A 20,031-nucleotide genomic window follows, 5' to 3' on the forward strand; every position below is an offset into this window, starting at 1 on the left:
AGCTTGTATCGAAAAAAGACCAGCACAAAGTTTCTCATGCCGCAGGGCAAGCCTATCACAGGTAGAAAAAGACCCACACAAAGTTTCTCATGCCACTGGATGGAACTTCCATGGATTGAAAAAAAACCTGCCCAAAGTTTCTTGTGTCAATGTGTGAAAATAGTATGGATTGAAATTAGATCCACAGAGAGTTTCTCGTGTCGCCACAAGAACCTGTGATGAATGAAAATACTGAGCAATGTTTCTCGTGGCACTGAGCGAAACTAGCACGGTTCTGAAAAACATGCAGAGTTTCTCGTGTCTTAGCCCGGATCGAAAAAAAAGACCTGAACGAAGTTTCTTGTCGAGCTACACAAAGCTAACATGGAAACGAAACACCAGATCTGCACGAAACCCGCACAAAACTGGGCAACTTCTCAGTGGTGGTGGAACCGGAATGCTGATTTAACACAACAGGCAAATACTACACGCTTCACTTTGTGGGGCGAAATGTTTGCTCACCCCTACTCAAGAGATACATGTCTCTGCTGCTCTCATTCTAGTTTTAATCATAGAAAAAACATAGCTCCTTCATGGTCTCTGTGTTTGTTCTCTGGTCGCACTGCAGTCAGCAAAGGCTTGGCTAGCCGTTATGACTGAAAATGTCGGATAGAAAATGCTGAATGCACATGAAAGTAAATGCTGAATCCGGTTATATCGAACGGATGTTGCGAGGGTGTCCCCCGCTCCCCATGTTCAATATAATGGGATTCAGAGTCTGTGGGGATGGCCCCACTTCCTAAGGAAGGAGTGTGGGGAGGAATAATAACAGTTCAAAAAAAGAAAAGGACTCTACGACGGAAGTCCCTACCCATTTTAGGTTGGTAATCTTGTTCAGAAGGGAATTGCCATAGCATTTCGGCGCTGGACTGCCCATATGGGCCGGACACAGGCTGATATGCAAATGGATATCTCCCATCTGTGAAAGGTACAGTGAGCTAAAGTGTGGCTGCAGACTCTAGAGTGGGTACCTTCCCATAGAACAGGCAATTTTTGCCATGTTCGTTCTCATAGAGGGGCGCCCATGACTATTTTTCCTATGGTCATCCAGGTGTGGACCCCTTGCTCACTGTGCTCAGAGAGGCACAGCTCCAACTCACTGATGATGTCCAACAAGGCTGAAACACGTGTATGGGGTTGCTGTTGGTACTCTTGTTCAGAAGGGAATTGCCATACCATTTCGGGGCTGGACTGCCCATGTGGGCGGGACAAAGGCTGATATGCAAATGGATATTTGCCATCTGTGAAAGGTACAGTGAGCAAAAAGCATGTGCTGCAAACTCTCTTCTCAGAACAGGTTATCATGCCATGTTCTTTCTGGAGAGGAGCGCCTGCTACCTTTTTGAACCATTTTAGGGGTAGGAGATAAACGTTGCAGAGGGACGGGCGACAGGAGAATCGGACAGGAGAGAAGGTAAGAGGCAAAAAGCGAAGGTAAGTAAGGAGCAGGGCTTACGGGTAGGGGGAAAGCGGGATTCAACATTTTGGTAATGCAAAGCTTTCCACTTTGCAAAATTCTGCTGCGTTCTTTTCCGCTTCGATTATTTCCCGTAGATCCTGGCTAGCTCTGCTAAACATGCACCTGTCAAAGTGACTCTCATCCACAGAGACAGAGACCTACAATGAGACACAGAAAGATAAAGAGAGAAAGAGAGCACACACAGAGAAAGTGAACAAAGAGAGAACATTAGAGGGACAAGGAGCACTAGATTGGTGCATGAAACATTGGGTATAACCAGTATATATATAAAGGACTGAGGATGCCTGTGCAAGCTTTACCTCCTATGCGCTGCTCACCACACGTGGTAACACCTTGTCAACAGCACAGTTCCAGCAGAAGCTCAAACCCCTGCTAGGACAGGTTCTCAAAGCAGCTCCAAATTTAGCTACAACTACAGCAGGAGACAGAGTCCTCACCTCTGAAGACATCTACAAGTTACCACACCAAAGCGCCACACAGCACTGTATGCATTGCTCATTTTCAAGCTCCCACACACTGAGTAAGTTACCCATCACAGGACATCCAGAGCAGTCCCTGCATCCTTAATCCATCATGCTCCCCCTAACGGAAAGGACAATGGGAGCCGCTGCACCAATCTCCCACATACCTATTAGCCTAACTGCAGCACCCCAGCAGGCGCTGCACTGACAGAGCGGCTCACATGGCACACAGTACAGCTCCCATAAAAGGAATAGAGGAGGGTGGAGCTTGGGGGTGAAGGAACAGTGAGGTGTAAGATACACCAGTACAGTTAGTAGTTTGTATAGTTATGCTTCATGGAATATGTATGTTTTCTTCTTGTAGCAACATTGTTTAGCATTTATTATGGAGGGAATAAATGTATATGGCAGTATTACATTAAATTGGAGTGTTGTACTATATAGAGCCCTATGGAATGTTAACAACAAATCAGTTCCATTATAACAGCAAAGAGAGCAGCCTCTTCAATTGGTCAGTGGATTGTAGCTGAACATTAGGACTACACCCGCTTTCATGCAGCCAGTGACACATATTTGGAAAGAATCAAGGCTTGTGCAAGAATGTATAGTTCACTAGACAAAGTATAATTTCGGCACAACCTGCCTGGAAATGGTGACAGATTTGGTTTTCTCCAAGCCAAAATGACACTAACTGGTGCCCTTCCAATGGTGACTCACTAAGAAGATGTCTAGAAGGTCATATTTGTTGCACCAGCCTTGGAAAAGGTTCTGGACAGTGTAAGTACTGAACATTAGTACACTGCAGGGAATGGGGTGGTGGCCTTCCACCCAACCAATCAGAACAGGAGCTTAATCACAAGGTAAAGCGCCAGCTCAGATCCTCCTTGCAAGCCGCAGGTTGCCATCTTCCTTGCCGGTAATTGTGCCCCCATAACCCTTTTCCCTATCCCCCTTTCCTGCATATTTAATCCCCCACAGCCATGCAACATTTAACTGGTGCTTTCTTGTCCGTAGCCAGCGCTGGGAGAACTACTGTGCCCGCTGCATTCCCATCATGGCAACGGCCACCATGGAATGAGAGAAGAGTCTACGTGTAGTTCCTAACTCGCTCTTCCATGGTGGCCATCTTGAATTGTAGCTTTTTCAAGGTGAGAAACGGCAAACATTCAGTTTCTCAACTTGAAAGAAATAACTATTAGTATCCCGGTACAACTTTCCGAGATACTAATAGCAATACACCCCTCACTGGGTGAGGCAATACCAGTAATGTAATGCCCTGGGCTATCATTAAACCCCTTGCTTCACTCTGGCTTTTAACGTATGCCCTAGGGCATTACCTGACTAGTAATGCCCCGCACAGCTTGGAATGTATTGCTTAAGTAATCTGAGAGCCTAGAAAGCAAATATGGCCAGTTTAATTAAATATAACCATTGAGTAACATCCTCAGGTGGAAATACAACTCTGATATTTCAAAATAATATGTACTCTGAATTCTATACGTACATTGGAAACTATGCTCTTGACCTAGAAACCTGAGAAGGCTTATGATGGCCAATTCCTTCTTGCCAGTATTACTATCACAGTTGTCTATATGCTATGGGGAAATAACACTCAGGGATCCAGCTATGAAAGAAACACAAGTTCTGAACGTTTGACATGGGAATGATGTACCCACATTTATGAACTATACTTGCATTTCTGGGGGAAGAGGATGGGAACACCATGCTAGTCGCAATTCTCTCCCCATTTATGTGTGCCTACTGCCCTCTGTTACACAATTCAGAAAGAACACAAAACCCTGGCTCTTCTGGCATTTTTTCAACTTTTTTTAACTAATTGCACTTCGACTGTTCACTCGCTTTCCAGACCACCCTCCCTCATCAAATCCCAACCTATCTCTTGTTTTACCTGAAGAATCTTGTTTTACCCAGAAGCTGTTTTTGCTAACAATGTTTCTTAATATTGATTGATTATATATACCTTTTCAAGAATAATACATTTGTTATATTTTGGTTTTATTCACTATCTTCATCTTACCACTTGAAACGGATGCCTTTACTAAGGGTTTGACATGTATTGTCAGTCACAGAGAAGTTACCTTTAGAATTCAATCATTTCTAACTGATTCCACTACATACACTTCTCTCTTGTTTTGTATCAGTCCTGCCATATACAAATACCTCTTCTGAACAACCGATCCCTCATCTCATCTCTTTGTAGGCCTGGATGAGCTTTCCAGCAGCTACCTTGAATCACTTGGAAAGGTTTGTTTAAAGTTAATCCATATGGTTTAAAGGGAGGCACACTGCTAGAGATCCCATTCAGTCTCAGGAAACCTACAGAGATGCAAGAGGTCCTTGTTTGAGGCAGGATTATGATATATAGGGAAGTTTAAGGATATTAAGAATAGGTGTAGGAAGAAAGGTAGTGTCTTGCTGGACCCAGTCAGAGAGAGAGGGTTGGGTTTGCAGCACTGTGTGTCACTTTCACTAAATTGGGATTGGTGAACAACACAAGTGTCATCTCTAGGGATTTGTGGACAATGATGACACACCAGCCAATGCACACTCTTGAAGAGAATGGAAGAGACACATGCCATTGGGTGACACATGATGAGATGTGGGACAATCTACAAATCTCTGTCAGCAGCGTGTGGGAGAGTCATACTCCCTTGATTTTTCTAGGAGGTAGCAGCAGAGATACAGGGAGGCTGGTGACAGACCAGTCAGTGTCCATCTATTGAAGTGAGTGGATGGGACATGTGCCATCATGTGACACCTACGAGGCGGAGCAGAAGAAGAGGAGAATCCATGAGGGCAACTTGTGGGAGAGTCACTCTCAACGGATTTTGTTGGAAGAAATCAGCAGAGATTCGGGGGCGGGCCGGTACACACTGTAAAATGTTTTAATGTGTATAGACCATACATTTGATAAAGCTAAGTGCTTGGATGGTTAATTATGGTATCCTTGTTTAATGTGCTTTTCCCAACTATGTTATACCAACGGTTCATAAAATGCAAAGCATATTTATTTAAATACAAATGGAACGCATGTTTGATAAACATGACGAAAAATACACGAGGGGCCTTGCGTCTTCATCTGTAGCTTTTGCCCCTCCACTGGCCCAATACCGCACAGGTGAGAAACGTTACTCGCTGAGGCAACCATACCACCCTTATCCTAGGCAGGTACACAAGACAGAGACTATTGAGGCTGAGGATGTCAAAAGCAGTGAAATTACTGTTGTAACAAATCTTGTGCCTGCATTAGACACGAAGTGCACATGCACTCCACATGAAGAAAATGCAGACACTAATTAAAATATGCATTTATACAAGAGGAATATTAACATAGCATCCACAAGACATGAGGAAATACTTACAGATGCAATGTACAAGTTATATGCAACATAGACAATAGCAAATATAGCTCACTAAAACAGATCCATGAGTGTAATTGCGCAGCCATCTTCTTCATAATGGAATCAGCAGCATGCGTTTAATTAAACGAAAGGCCTCAAGACTTCGAAAGAACTCAAACCGCTAAATCCACAGAACTACAGATCTGTGTAGAGCTCAGACAGTAGCTAGCAACCCAAGCAAAAGGTTGCCATGAATATGGGAGGATAGGAATGGCAGAATGAAAGCACAAGATAACAATTCCTAAAATGAAAGCAATATATTCCCAGATTAATTAAGAGCACAACTAGTCTTTGTTATCCAGGTGCAAGGACACTTTAAGCCAAAAAAGCTCCATGAAGAATAACTCAAGTGTCTCCCCAGTGGCAACAGAAACGACAGCACACATGGTAATATTAGCTAAAACTTTAATAAATAGGAGGTCATTCGATTGCATCAGTTTCATCACATGTGATCCCATAATTGGAAGACATTGTCTATTCATTGGAAGCAAACACAGATAGGACACCTGCCTTACTCCCTACATGTTCACATAGACATGAGACACTACACAAGAACAAGTACAAAGAGATCACCCTGGCTAAACGCCTAGGAATGAGGGATGGTAAATATTTTAATGAACAATGAACAGTCCATGCGCCTCTTTCCCCCTACTACATGTTTTGATTACCTGTCAAGTGCCCAAGGTTGGTGAGTTGGATCATTGATGTGGTTTTTTGGGCAAGGTAAGGTGCGCCTAGTGAGGCACCTTCCATTTTCTGGTGTGTTTACTGTGGATTTCCCTTTGGGCGCTCGGTGCGCATTTGCAATATCTGTGGTTTCCCGCTCCCTGGGCCTGCCTGTTCCTCCCTGGTCTCGCCCCCTCCCATGATTGGATGACTCACTGGTCATAACCCACCAGCCCTGGGCAGCCCTCTGTCCATCAGCCCCTGTGGCTAAGGGCCCCAAGGCAAAGGGTGACTCCTACAGCATGTGCCACACCTAGAGATGAAATTGTGAACATTAGCCTGAGTCGCATCTAGATAGAATGCAATTGTCAGCATGTCCCACAATTAGATTGAACTGTAAACGTTAGTATGTGCCACACTTAGATGGAACTGTGAATGTTAGCATGTCCCACACTTAGATAGAATTGTAAATGTTAGCATGTGCCACACTTAGATGGAACTGAGAATGGTAGCATGTCGCACACTTAGATGAAATTGTGAACTTTAGCCTGAGTCGCATCTAGACAGAATTGTGCATGTTAGCATGTCCCAGCATGTCCCACACTTAGATGGAATTGTGAATAGTAGCATGTGCCACACCTAGAGATGAAATCGTGACATTAGACTGAGTCGCTTCTAGATAGAATTGTGCATGTTAGAATGTCCCACACTTAGACGGAATTGTGAACATTAGCCTGAGTCGCATTTAGATGCAATTGTGAATGGTAGCATGTCCCACTCTTAGATGGAATTGTGAATGGTAGCATGTGCCACACATAGATGGAATTGTGAAGGGAATGGATTGAGGGAATAGATGGAGGGAATGATGCAGAGAATGGATTGACAAAATGGTTGGCTCGAATGGATGTTGTGGATGCATGTATGGAGTGAAGGATGGAGCGAACGGAAGGAGTGGATGGAGAGGATGGAATGAATGGAACAGATAGACGCATGTGAAATGAAGGATTCAATGTATGGCATGGATGCATGTGGAATTAATGCAGGGTATGTATATAGAGTGGATAGAATGGATGAACTGGAGAGAATATATGAAATTAATAGAACTGATGGATGGAGTGGAGGGGGGATGGATGGATCGGACGAGTGGAACGGCAGCTCAATGGATAGATGGAATGGATGGAGGGGAATAAGTGGATGGAGTGGACGGATGGATAGAGGGGATTGATGGAAAGGATGCTGGATGGAATGGATGGACGCAATAGATAAAAAGACGGACAGATGGAAGGGATGGATGACATGGATGGAGTGGATGGACGCATGTGTATCCCCCCTGTTGCTGTACGCCCAGCCCCCTGTCTCTATGTTCTGTGTGTCGCTCTGTTCCCTGGCATCCTGTTCATGTGTCTGGTCTCGGGAGCTTCAAAGATAACCATCATATCACATCACTAAGCTTACTCTCTACTATACACCATCATTCAACTAGAACACAGCTATACCCCTGATTAATTCAGCCTAGCTGTTCACATATGAATACAATCCCATGAACACCTCATCACCCTGTTAAAATGCAGCTAGCCAAGCACATTCCAGCCTAATTGCTCACATATGCGTCCTTCATGCCTGACACAGCCAGAGCTCAGTCTGGATGTCCACCAACCAGACTGTACACATCCAACTGATATCTCCAGCACCACACCTAACGCTAGTATGCAGCTACCGCCTGGCAATTATATCAGCTGCACACATATCTGGTGCACCCACGCACCCTATGACACTATCTCTCTCTACTGACCAGAACTACGGTTCCTGAGGGTGTTCAACCTACCAGCGCTTTGAGGTCATACCAATGATATATAGAGCGCTACATAAATGCCAAGTAACATAACATAACATAACATAACATAACAGTAAGAAACCAACCAATCAAAACACTCAATGGTATGCCACCCATGAAATAGCTTGCCAACCAATCAGTTGGTGAAGGGATGATGTATTATTCCCTTTATCAATTTAGAGGTGGGTTCAGGTGGAGCTATCAGATATGTGCAACCCAATAAAATGTTTAATACATATGGAGTGTATATGTAGCCACCACCACTAACCAATCCCCGTTCCCCATAGGTTTTTGTAACTAAGAATATGTTATGACATCTGTGATGGCTAACCTCTAGTATTTAACCAATTGTTTGTTTTCTATGTATCCTTTGAGGGAAACAAGATTTTAATGTGTATATGCTGCCCCTGATTTATTTGGATGAAAAATGAAGCTAGATTTTGCCTTGCACTTTGTCTACCTCGTCTTTGATTGGCTCCAAGGCTGCTGGGTAACTTGGGACTCAACAGCCCGGTGTTATGTTTCTGCACATCATGTGAGAAATGTTGCAATGTATTTAAGTGGAAGTCCAACATATATTATTGGAAATGCATGGTTTATAAAGTTATGTGGCAATCCAGCGTTAAATGTGAATGTTTCTTTCCATAACAGTAACAGAGTTACAAATACAATGACAATTCCCTCATAAATATGCCATCTTATACAAGTTGTTTGTAAATAATATTCAAATTAAACTGTGTACAATTCTGCAAATGTGCATGGCAATCAAACTATATTGTGGGTGCAGGAATAATCCAAGTGTTGAACAGATTTACATTACAGTTGGAAGAGGGAGAAGAGTGTTGTGATTTGAAATTGCATCCTGAATACATGGTCCCTTTAAGATCCAAAGGAATGCAAATCTATTATCCAAATACATTTTTGGAAGCTTGGGAGGCCAACGATTGTTGAAGTCATGAGTCAGCCATCTGTAAAAGCCATACCTCCTATCCTTTCATCCATCACCTGATAAGCCCATTAAGTGGACTGCACACACTGCAATAAAAGCTGAAAATAGCAAATACATCCATTGAAATACACCCTGAAAAATACATTATATGATATATGATATGGCATTTAAAATGCACCTATACACAAGTGTTTCAAGGCGCGAAAGACATTCCCGTGGTCTTCTATTCACTTTATGTATTTTGTCATTTTGAAATTTTGTGAAAAGTCTTTTGAACTAAAATACAATTTAAAAAAATCAAAACACTTTATGACTAGGAGTGAGTGACATGTTGGAAGGCTTTCGTTTTAATAAAACAATACTTCAAAGATCTGAATTGCAGTTATATTTCAACCTTTGACTTCCAGATCAGCCATAAAATATAATCTTTACTGTCTTAATGGATGATTGGTTCCCAAGAGACATGTTCAAGTTCACAATTAAGCTTTATTGAGCCTCCATGTACAGAATTCATAGAAACTAAACCTGTGTACATTTTAAATTGTACTTTAAAGCAAAATTACAATTTTTGCTTACATCTTGCCAATTCCTTGGTTCTTTGCAAAAGTGAACACAGTTCTGGACTCGGGGGGTGGAGGGGGGAGTGCCACAGAATGAGCCTAAACATGATATATTAACATATGTCAATAATTAATAATTTAATAATGTAACATATCTTAATAACTTTGGTATATTTAATGTCACTGGATGCTCTAGCATGTCTATAGATGCCAGTTCGCTCTGCAATCTTAAAAATGTACATTCGGAAAAAACATTATATAACAAACAAAAATTTGCGTCAAAAACTTTACAGAACCACTCCTTGTTCCCATGTGTTGGACCGATCAAATAAGGGGTGTATTCACTGAGAGTTTCAACTCCTAAAGGAGACAAATGGAAAGACTTAACCAATCAAAAATGATGATGTTAAATGACAAAGTGTGGTAAAAATCTGAGTCTATATGAGCACAAATCCCCTCCCCCCAGTTTGAACACATCTTTGGGAGTTCTGGACTCCAGAGGGACAACACCAGGGTGACACATGCCCTACTCTGGAGAGCCACACTGCTGGTTTTCCCCCCTCCCCACACTGTGGGATTTACACTGTGTAATTGAAGGGGGAGTTGGTTATTGGCTACTTGCATTGACTACAGCAACCAGAATCTCCTGAGGCTCTATTTGGTACTAACAAGTAACACTTGAACAGACTGCCTCCCTGAGGAGTGCAAGAGGCATGGAAGGATTTACACAATCATGGAGAGAGAGCTACTGGCAATCAGAGCCACTTTTAAGAAGCGGCAACACCATCTATTGGGTGCTACACACCCAGTAATGGTGTATTCTGATCAATGCAACCTGCAGGCCTTATCGCATGGTAAATGCAAAAACGCACGCCAGATTTGTTGACATTTGTGTTTTGCCATGTTTGATTTAGTTCTAACTTATCATCCTGGTCGTCTTCACGGCAAAGCTAATGCGTTATCCAGGATAGGGGGATCCTGGATATTGCCCACACTGAAACCCTGTTACTACTGATAGGTTCTGTGGTCTGTATTTGTTTGGTCTCTCCTTCTTTGTTGGACAATATCCGGCATTGGGTGAAAGAGCATCCTTCTGACGTCGCTTCTCAAAATGCACAGGTTGTCAATGGTTCGCCCTATGTACATGAACACCTATACATTCCCAACGAAAGCACGCATCTCTCTGAGCTCAAGTGGTCCCATGACGCCAAACTAGTCACCCATCCAGGTCGACAAAAGACCTTAGAACTACTACAAAGATGGTGTTGGTAGCCCCACATGAAAAGGGATGTTGCGGATTACATATTTAAATGTGCTGTATGCACACTGTGTAAAATGGTGCCGGGTAAACCAATGGGCATGCTACAAGCAATGCCAATACCACATAAACCTTGGTTTATGGTCTCCATGGACTTTGTAGTACAAATGCCACCGGTACAAGGGTTGGCCACCATTTTAGTGGTGGTCAATGCTTTCACCAAAATGGCATGCTTCAGCCTCTGCCTCTAAATTGGCTACCTTGTTTTTTGCCCGTATTGTCCGGTTCTTTGGCCTGCCCTCCATTCTCGTCACAGACTGTGGATCACAGTTCATGTCATGATTTTGGCTGGCACTAACCAGGTCTTTTGGCATTGATGCACAATTTTCTTTATCATACCATCCCCAAACTGAGGGCCAGACCGAGAGAACCAATTCCACCATGGAACAATATCTATTTTGTTTATGTTTGCAGTACCATTCAGACTGGCTTATGGTGTTAGGGGCAGCTGAGTTCACTTATAACAACTCTCAGCACTCCTCAGTGGGTCGTTCTCTTTTCTTTGCCCTGTATGGTGAACATCCACGAATCCTGCCTCATGTGTTGTCCAATCCAGTGCACGTGCAGGCCGCCAATGCCATAGTCCGCTCATTATCGGCCATTTGTACAGCAATGGCACAACAACTACAAAAGGCCAAAGAAAGCACCAAACGGCAGGCCGATAAGCATCAATGTCCTGCCCCAACCCGGGCATAAAGTCTGTTTGTCCACTAGATAACTGAGCATCTCACGGAAACGCAAGCTTCTTCCACAATATGTTGGACTGTATCTCGTCAACAAATGTATCAACCCTGTTGCATTTTTGCCTTATGGTTCCTTCGAACTGGCATGTTCATCCTGTTTTCCATGTTGCCCCTCTGAAACCCTATGTAACCGGTACCAGACTAGGTGCCTGCTACTACCTTATAGACTGGAAGGGGTATGGTCCAGAGGACAGGACCTGGGACCCAGGGTCGGATTGGCCCCTCTGCCTTTCGGCCCATGGCCGGGCCGAAATCGTCCCTGGGGTGTGGGGGCCGGTTTCTGGCCATGCCTGGGCCGGTTTGGAAGAAAAAAAACAACGAAAAAAAAGATAAATTCCAAATATTTCTTTTTCTCAAAAAGCCTTTCAACCTTCTTAGGTCGATAAATGAGTATCAACACAGGTTGGGTGATATTTTAAGCATATTTATTCTATAAAAAAGAACTTAAGCGTAAGTACTATACAATAACATATAATCATTTGGCCTTGGACTCCTGCTTGGATTCACAGTAATTTAGTGTACTTAGGAACAATGCTATTTGATGCCACTTCCTGTTTTGTCAAGTGGTGAAAGGTCGTGTTTCATCGCTTCCCGGGATGTCACTTTGGGGTGGGGTCAAATGACATCACTTCTGGTGATTTCATCAGAGGTCAAGGGTCGTGAGGCGAGTGATGGGCCACTTTCTTGAGGCGAGGGGTGGACCACTTTTTTTGGGTGACCGGGTCTATTTCTTGTCCCAGTCCGACCCTGCTGTGAACCCACTGCACATGTTCATGCTTCTCGGCTTCTGCACCCATTTCGTACCTCCTATATGCATGCCACTCAGGGGCAGGGTCCTTTGAGGGGGGTACTGTCACGGTCCACCTACTCCTGACAGCCTCCCGTGCCCTTCATACCAGGCAACACCAACAGTGGTGGCTGCCGTGGCATTTATGGCAGTGCACATCACCCTGATCGCTACGGACTACATTACCCAAGAGACCCGTGACTTCACGCACATGACTCGTCACATGTTCTGTTCACTGATGCGACCCGCAAGATGCTTGTACTTAGGATTTTTGGAACTTGCCGGGTGGCGCTCTCAACCATTGCGTTTCGCCCGGCAAGCAGCTATTCTTGAATCTTGATATCTTTTGATGCCACCCGGCTTCCAGACCTCATCGACTTCGTTTAATTTTGGATTTGATTCTGCTTTACCCTTATCTGTTCTGGTGCTTGATTCCCCTGACTGATCACCCTGCTTCCCCTGAACTCAGCTTTTCTTCCTGGACTTCTTACTTTTCATCCCTGACTGGCTGGTGAGACTATGGGCCTCATTACACGGAATGTGGTAAGGGTTTACCGTTACCGGTAAGGGTACCGGTACCGGTAAACCCTTACCACCTTACTACGAGGTCCCTTTGTGGGACCCGACCTCAATGGCTGGTTTTGGAGGCACTTACGGCACCGCAATTTGCGGTACCGTAATTGCCGCCTTCCCCATTCCCATTGAGCCCTATTGGGGCTCAAATGGGAATGGGGAAGTGCCATGGTGAATGGTGAATTACCGCCCCCACACACCTTGGAATGGGGCGGTAATTCCGCCATTCACCATGGCGGACTCGGTACGGTACCGGCGGCAACCATGGTGCTAATAGCGCCATGGTTACCGCCGTCCGTGTAATGAGGCCCTATGTCTACCTGTCAAATCAAGTGTTACGACTGAGCCAAGAGCCATACAGGAGGTGACTCAAACAAGGGCTGTGTACGTAGACCATCTTTAACATGCCAATTTTTGCTTCTGGTTGGCAGGACTGTAAGGGACATCGGACGTGTACTATCTGCCACTCTCACAAGCATGTTAGCTTGTTCATATTATACACCTGTCAGCATGGTTGATTCTCTGGCCGGAATTCCGGACAGAATAAGTGAAATACACACACGTATGGCTACCATGGGAGGCAATGGCCAGACAGTTGACATAACCCGGCGCAAAGACGCGGTTAGGTCCAGTAGTCCTCGATACTGCACGCCAGAACTTGGCTGCTTTGTGGCAGTCAGGCCAATCCATGCCATCTTAAAGTGGGTGCGTGCATGTCACTTCTTAGAGGCCATGCTTGCCATCTAGTGAGATAACACATGCCAGTCAGCCACGTTGTATGCCTGTGAGGGTGAGAGCTGGGGGATAACGCTGGGTCTTCATTTTGGTGAAGTCTCCAGTGTCAGATTATGGTCGTGGACCCCACTTGCCAGCTCCAGCTGCACATGAGATGGGAGAGGAAATCCCCAGCGCAAGGAGGAGGAACGGAGGTTTCAAGCTAGCAATTCAAGGGGGACTCAAATACCCATAGACACACGTTAGTTTAGTTTATTGTTTTAAGTAGCGCTACCTGGCCGTGGGGCATCTGGGCGCTTGTCATGGTTACACGGTTACATACATCGATTGTGGTACAGGGTAATATATACATATCCATAGTTGTTTTGGTCCGGGATATATGAGGTATGTACAGACAGTTGTGGGACGAAAATGGTCTGAGAGCTTTAGAGATCAACATACATATTTGCGCAGTAAGATATTTACAGGTTGTGGTGGCTATGTATAAACTATAAATATATGTACAAGTGTGGCACGTGAGTGATATGTGCAGGCTTAGGCTTCTTTGGCGAGTAGCCAGGTTTTTGCATTTGCTCTCCTCCAGGGCCCCACACACATCTGCTAGACGCTGGAAGGGCCGCACCAGAACTGGTAATGGGATCGTTTGCCGAGAGTTTCCGTTCACTGCTCTGGTGTTGCCCAATCCCAGACACGTGTATTCCCGATAGTAGCAGAATGATGCCCCCGGCCTGGACTCCTTCTTCCAAAACTCACAACAGCCTTGAGTCAACAAGCCGTGACCTTGCCCTATGTATGCAAACTAATGTCTAATGGCATTGTCTTTTCGGTGTTGTACAATATAAGGCAGTGCCACCCATGATCATCAGGACTGCACCAGCCTCTGCACCAGTCCTTCATGGGACTGGCATTAGAATGTGTTATAATAAGAGGTGGCAGATGCGAACCGTAGAAGGTGCAAGGGTTTGGCATTAGGAGGAGCCAGGGGAGGAAGTGGGTGATGGGGGAGCTGGCATTAGATGGTTCCAGTGGCAGCACTAGGGAGATGTCTGGGTTTACTTTAGCACGTGTGAGGGGCTGGCAGTGCTGCTGGCATTTTGAGATGTGGGACCAGGCCAGGGGCTGGCGTTAGGAAGAGCCTGATAGTTCCATTAGCTGGTGCGAGGCCGTGGCTGGTATTCAGGGTCCTCAGGTTGAGGTGCCCATCTGGCAAGGTCTGATGCAGCTGGGACTGCCATTTGGAGGTGCCAGGAAGTGGAAGCGGGCACTGTAGGGGAAGATAAGCTGGTTCTTGATATAGGCTGTCAATAAGGGCACCGGGAGCTGGTAAAATAAGGTGCCAAGGGCTGTCAGCAGAAGTGCACAGGCTGTCATTAACAGGCCCGGTGGCCCGGCCACTTGTAAACCACTTGAAAAACGTAGCACACTCAGTGCCTGGTTTACAGAAATGTTTTTCAAAGGGAAAATCCCATTGAAAGTCATAACGACGGATCGTTAACAGCGCATATATTTCACTGAATTAATTCACTATGTTTGAATAGCGAAGTGGGGAGGAAATAGTAGTATATGCCAAATATGTGTGCCAAGGACAAGTTACATTCACATTGATCATCTCATTCCCTTCATCATCACCATGCATGCACTTACCGTCGTTGGAGCTGCCTTTGGAGATGGGAGTCGGTCGGGTCGGCGCCAGCCATGGTCTCTCTGCAGGTCTGGTGGCCAGTGCCACACAATCATGACCCCCAAGCTCTGAGGGCCGGCAGCAAGGCAAGCAACTGGGATGCGGGCTGGTTCAGTCAGGCAGCAGGCGCAGTCTCCGCACGATACGACAAGTCCACCTCCACCATGCCCTAACAACTCTGAAGATGAAGGTGGCGCTGTGCGCCAACCCCCACACCACACGTGATGTGACCATATTCCATTTGATTGGCTGGCAAACAGCCAATTAAAAGTGTACATTCTGTGTTACTATACAGAATGTATCAAATACTGCATAGCAACACAGAATGCTTGTTTTCATTGGCTGTTCTGTTGTCTTTCACTGCGCTGCGGTAGACAGGCAGCAGGGGGGATGGGGCTGGGCTGGCGCCTGCAAGCAGAGCGCTGAGCACGAGATCAATTATCCAACAGAAATTAGTGAACAACAAACAAAAGTTTTGTTTGTTGACTAATTTCTGTTGAGTAATGTTTAAACAACACTGCACGCCGTATGAATCTGTGCCGATCCCCCAAAAAGAGTGCTGGTGTTGCCCACCGGCAAGCACCAGCACAAATTAAGCACTGCCTGTCTGCCTTAGGGACTCTTGTTTCCACGCACTGGATTGCTTTTTGTTTTCTTTTTTAGATGCCTGGACTGAACTTGGTATGCACTTGTATTTCCTTTTTTTTTTATATATCCTCATGTCTTTGGTCATCGGCTCAGAGAATCTCTTTGTGGATTTATTGCCTAGCAGCATCCCTAGATTGCGCCCTCGTGCCGTACAGGTCAGGTATCCTTTTTGTGAATAGGATTTTGTCAGAGCTCTCCCAGACACTTTCCTTTTGGAACTTCTTGAGTCTCTGGACTTCCTGGCAGGAGCTTGTCAAGTAGTGCATACCTTCCATCTTTAACACAGCAGGGTGGAATTGGGTACTGTCTGAGGGAGGTGTGTCTTGTCAGTTTAAGGTTACTGAATGGGAATATTAATGTTGTGATATTTTTTTTTCCTCCCTTTAGCTCTGCTGGTTTCTCATGCATTTTCACCTGAGCCCCTAGCCTAACAGGTACTTGATTGTTCTCTGCAGGCTGAGCTCTCGGGGGGGAAAGTCTCCCTGTGAAAGGAGACCCGGTTGTCATACGCGACTTGTGTTACCACAGTCAGACTCAATCCTGACAGTTACTCAGTCTTGTAGTTCAAACAGATTGATGGTGAGTAAAACACTCACGTAAAAACGAAGGTGATGACCCATATAAACATTTATGGCTCACTGTGATGACCTTAAAGCGTATCCGGGCTGCAAATGGAAGCCAATGCAGTACTTTTCTATATGTGGAGATGTTTTCTTTCCTAGAAATTTTGTTTGTGATGCGGACTGCATCATTCTGTAAGACTTGAGGTTTTCTAATACCATTTTTACTGGCCGCACTCGATAAAGCATTATGATTGCTCTTACCAAGGTCTCACAATTATTGTTAGAGACATATGGTCTGACTAGCCTTAGCAATCTTAGGTGCTTGTGAGATTTCTTTACCTAATTGTCTACTTGAACGTCAGCCCCAAGGGAGGAGTCAAAAACAACACCCAGGGTTTTGACTTTGTCGGACATTTTGATAGAGTGGCCATCAAAAGGAAAACCTATGTACTGTATTCCTAATTTAGTTCTTGCTTGTAATGATCCAAAATGAGAAGCTCGGTTTTAGAACCATTCAGGCAGAGCCAATTTGTGGACATCCAGGTTTGGTTTGCCCCCTAAGTGCTTGAAATTGTCTTCATGTCTTTGGTATAGTCCCCACTCAACTCTATATTGAGTTGAGTATCATCTGCATATTTAGTAAACTGGGTCCCCAGTTTTTCAAGTAGATTGCACAAGGAGCGAATACCAAACATTAAAAGGAGTGGGTGAGATACATGTGCCCTGAGGTACACCGCAAGTAATCAATTCTGGTTCTGAAACAGCGTCCCTCCAAATGATTTCTGATTTTCTGTCCACCAGAAATGATTTAATCTACATGTCAGCTTCTTCAGAACACTGGCCTATATCAAAAAGAGTAGCAATACGTCTCTTGTGGTCCACAAGGTCAAAGGATGCTGATAAATCCAATAATATCCGCACCCCTGACTTCATCTTATCCACTATGTTTAACATATGGGTGTGTAGGTCCATTAGAGAGCACTCTGTTCCGTGGTTTGACCTGAAACCTCTATTGCCTGGCGTTCAGACTGTTTGTTTCCTCCAGGTGTCCCTGAAATTGGGCAGCTGCAATTGTATCCACTATTTTTAGTAAGAAAGGGACATTTGTTATTGGTCTCAGATGGCTATACTCTTTAGGGTCTTGGCCAGGTTTTTTAATTAAGGGGGTTACAACCACAAAGCGTGTTAAAAAGGGGCTACACAGCTCAATTTTATTTAGTATGATTTTTGCGGGGACAGTATTGTCCACACATGTTGTAGGGCGCATCACCCTAAGTGTAGTCGTCATTATATCCACAGAAATATGATTGAAAACAAATGCTGGCTTAGCTTAGTCATTTGTAACCTATTATCAATAATTTTCAAGTGAGCCAGTTTAATTTTGGCAGCAAAAGCCTTTTGGACTTCAGTACAGTTGACTTTAGTCAGGATAAATGAGTCCAGCTGTTCTTGAGGCTTTTCTAATTTTCTCAAAATTTCAAAAAGGTTTTTTGTTTTATTTTTTGAGTTTTCGATCTTTGTATTGAAAATGTTTTTCTTCTCCTTGTATATTTTACTCCTGTATAACTTGTCCAGGGATTTTCAGATTACCTTATTTTCCACTGTCTTATCTTTTTCCCAAACACGTTCAGCTTTCCTTTTTTCCTGCTTTGTTGTTGTTATTGCTGGTGTATACCAATTCTGGTTATTAGTTCGTTCTCTCACAATCTTCGATTTCATAGGAGCTACTTGTTCTATTAAATCATGCAGTGTTTTAACGTAAATAGCTGCCAGAATGTATGGAACATCAGTTTTTGAACTAGTATCCATAACCTTGGTCATACAGTTTGCAAGATCTTCATTGTGGATTTTGCTAAAATTCCTGCTGGTGACTTCTCTTAGTAGATACTTTCTCTGAGTAAGCTTATTAGGCAATATAAGGGTAACATTCACTGAGTAGTGGTCTGACCGTATGCATGGTCTAACCACGAAGGGGCTAAGATACAAATTCTTAGTTACCACCCAATCCAATACATTGCCCTTGTTGTGAGTCAGATCATTATTTTGAATAATAAAGTTGTTGAGATTCCTGAATGTTCGTTCAAGCTGATTTCCCTCGACATCCAATTCATTACCCAACCATCTATTAAAGTCTCCTAAAATGATGGTAGAAGTATTTGATCTGTTCAAAGGGGCTAGAATGTTAGCTATCTCTTCAGTAAAGGTGGGTGTATCCTGCAGAGGACGGTAAACTAAGATAAAAGTAATACAGTGATTGGGGGATAGGGGTCGCCTTGAGGTACATGATTTCATATCCTTCGCAGACAATCTGAGCCTGAAAGAGACAAAGCTCTTGTCTTACTAAAATGGCACCTCTGCCACCTTTATTGTTCTTTCGGTTTTGCCCCAAAAATGTGTAGCCATCCATCGTGCCTAAGTCAATATTCAGTCCACGGGAACTTTTCAGCCATGTTTCACTAATACACATGATGTCAATATGGTGTTCCTGAATATAATCACAAATATTAACAGATTGTTTCTCCAAGGAACGAGTATTAAGTAATGAGATATTTAGAGTTTGACCTTCTACTCCCATCATAATTTTAGTAGTTTCTACTAGTAGGTATTCTACTGATGCATTATAGCCATTTAGTTTGGCTGGTAGTACAGTATCAGTCATATTAATCTGGGATATACTAAGGCTGCGGCTCACAGCTATATCTTTTGTCTGTGTATCTAAGGTAGGAATTATTTCCACAATACTTTCCTTATCTCTTCTAGTCTTTCCCAGCGGACTACTATCATGGAGGTTGCTCCGGGTACTTACCTCCTTCGAATGGGGCGTTTGTGCTATCCCTGATCCCATTATCATTTAATTTGCATCTAAAATGCTATATTTTTATAGAATAGCTTTCCGTGCTAGTCTTTGTGATGCAATTAGGGCTTCCATACTTCAAAGTATAGTTAAATTGTAGAAGGCATGGATAAACTCAACAGTCTCCCAATCGCATGGAACCGATGCCATATGGCGGTCAGTGCTGTCATGTCACGTGCAGACTTGCTAGTATTCTGAAATTTAATCAGAATACAAAGGTCTTCCTTTCCTTTATAGTCTGATTCTGCCAGAGGAAATCTGATTGGATTTTCCAAATATTTATAGAATTTCCTAATAATGGGATCCTGTTTTTTAGCATATTATTATTGGTGATTAGACTTTCGTCCTCGAGACAGTGTTGATCAAAATAATCATGTAGTCTGCCACTATGAGAATATCTAGGAAAAGAATTGTAGTGTCATGCAATGACATTGTGAATAAAATAAGAACATCTAAATTGTTTAAACAACCAAAGAACTCCACAACATGAACACGTCATCAATCTATATGCACCAATTGAAACATGTTTTCTCTAAATGGATTGTGGTCTTCATAAATTAACCTGTTCTCGAAATCCGCAACATAGATTTCATTTTAATCTCCTCCTCAGCTGTACCAATAATTAGCAATATCCAATCCCAACTACACGTGTTCCCTACCCCACTCCAATTATGTTTACATTCAGGGTTGTCTATGAAAACTCTCGGGACATTATGTA

At 43.8% G+C, this 20,031-nt stretch overlaps 1 protein-coding gene across 1 annotated transcript in view; it reads right to left on the reverse strand.

Moving 5' to 3' along the window:
- Positions 1-15,264, reverse strand: part of LOC138528106 (extracellular calcium-sensing receptor-like) — a 197,502-nt gene extending 182,238 nt beyond the window's left edge. Inside the window, exon 1 of the mRNA XM_069639557.1 lies at positions 15,212-15,264. Within this exon, the coding sequence (XP_069495658.1) occupies positions 15,212-15,264 (53 nt within the window). The remainder of the gene's footprint in view (positions 1-15,211) is intronic.
- Positions 15,265-20,031: the final 4,767 nt, after the last annotated feature.

This window comes from Ambystoma mexicanum, chromosome 7q, assembly GCF_040938575.1.
Source record: "Ambystoma mexicanum isolate Mex_15411 chromosome 7q, UKY_AmexF1_1, whole genome shotgun sequence".
In the NCBI taxonomy this organism is placed as follows: Eukaryota; Metazoa; Chordata; class Amphibia; order Caudata; family Ambystomatidae; genus Ambystoma; species Ambystoma mexicanum.